The 891-nt window shown below is 31.5% G+C and overlaps 1 protein-coding gene across 1 annotated transcript in view; it reads right to left on the bottom strand.

Moving 5' to 3' along the window:
- Window positions 1–176, bottom strand: part of LOC137643295 (serine-rich adhesin for platelets-like) — a 30,022-nt gene extending 29,846 nt beyond the window's left edge. The window contains exon 1 of the mRNA XM_068376134.1: window positions 34–176. Within this exon, the coding sequence (XP_068232235.1) occupies window positions 34–176 (143 nt within the window). The remainder of the gene's footprint in view (window positions 1–33) is intronic.
- Window positions 177–891: the final 715 nt, after the last annotated feature.

Raw genomic sequence — 891 nt, 5'->3', positions numbered from 1 at the left:
AAGGCATTGGAGATTGCGCATCAGGTAACCGACCCCTTAATGTAGGGATGATGCTGGGGAAGAAGAGGAGAAGAACTGAATAAAGTGGCTTCGGAACCAGCAAAAAGTGTTATATGGGAGAGATAGAAATGTGACTTTTGGTGAAGTTTAACTTCTTTCTTCTCCAATATAGTCATAATGCCCACTTTACATATATCTTCCTACCGTGATGAAATGCCAAATTATTAGAATTTAATAAAGTAAATAAAATATAAATTTAGCCTATTATAATTCACATGATTACAAGCCTTATTTCTTTTAATTTTGGACGTTGGCTTCTAAAAATTTTCCTGTTATTTTTATGTTACGTCTTGAAGAGTAAAAATACATATTTTCAAATTAGTGTCCCCACCATTACTTTTCTGCATAGCCACTTATCTCTGTAAAGGACAACTGGGATTCGTAATGTTCTTTGCAAGTCGATTCTTCAAAGTTATCTAGTGTGTGTGACCTAATCCTTTTCATTCAGTTAATTATAGAAGACATCCCTCGTGTGCGTGTGTGTGTGTGTTTTTTTTTTTTTTTTTTTTTTTTTTTTTTTTTTTTTGCGGTGGGGGTAGGGCGCTCAAACATTTTACAGATTTCATGGGCATAAATTTTTTAAAGGGATTATTTGCTGCTTATTTTTCTCACTACCAAATATAGTTCATATTGTGAATCTAGATATTTTTTGGGTATTTTGTCATAACTGAAATTTTTTTTTGTCTATTCCTAGCTATTCTCCTTTCAATATATGCAATATTTATCTCAAGCTCCGTGCTCAAAATTTATTTTTATGTATAGGAGAAGAATCTCCTTTCATGTTATATATTATACTATAAATAGGTAGTAGTATTGTACTTTTATTCTTTA

This window comes from Palaemon carinicauda, chromosome 6, assembly GCF_036898095.1.
Source record: "Palaemon carinicauda isolate YSFRI2023 chromosome 6, ASM3689809v2, whole genome shotgun sequence".
Classification (NCBI taxonomy): Eukaryota; Metazoa; Arthropoda; class Malacostraca; order Decapoda; family Palaemonidae; genus Palaemon; species Palaemon carinicauda.
This window is presented reverse-complemented; position numbering and strand designations above follow the sequence as displayed.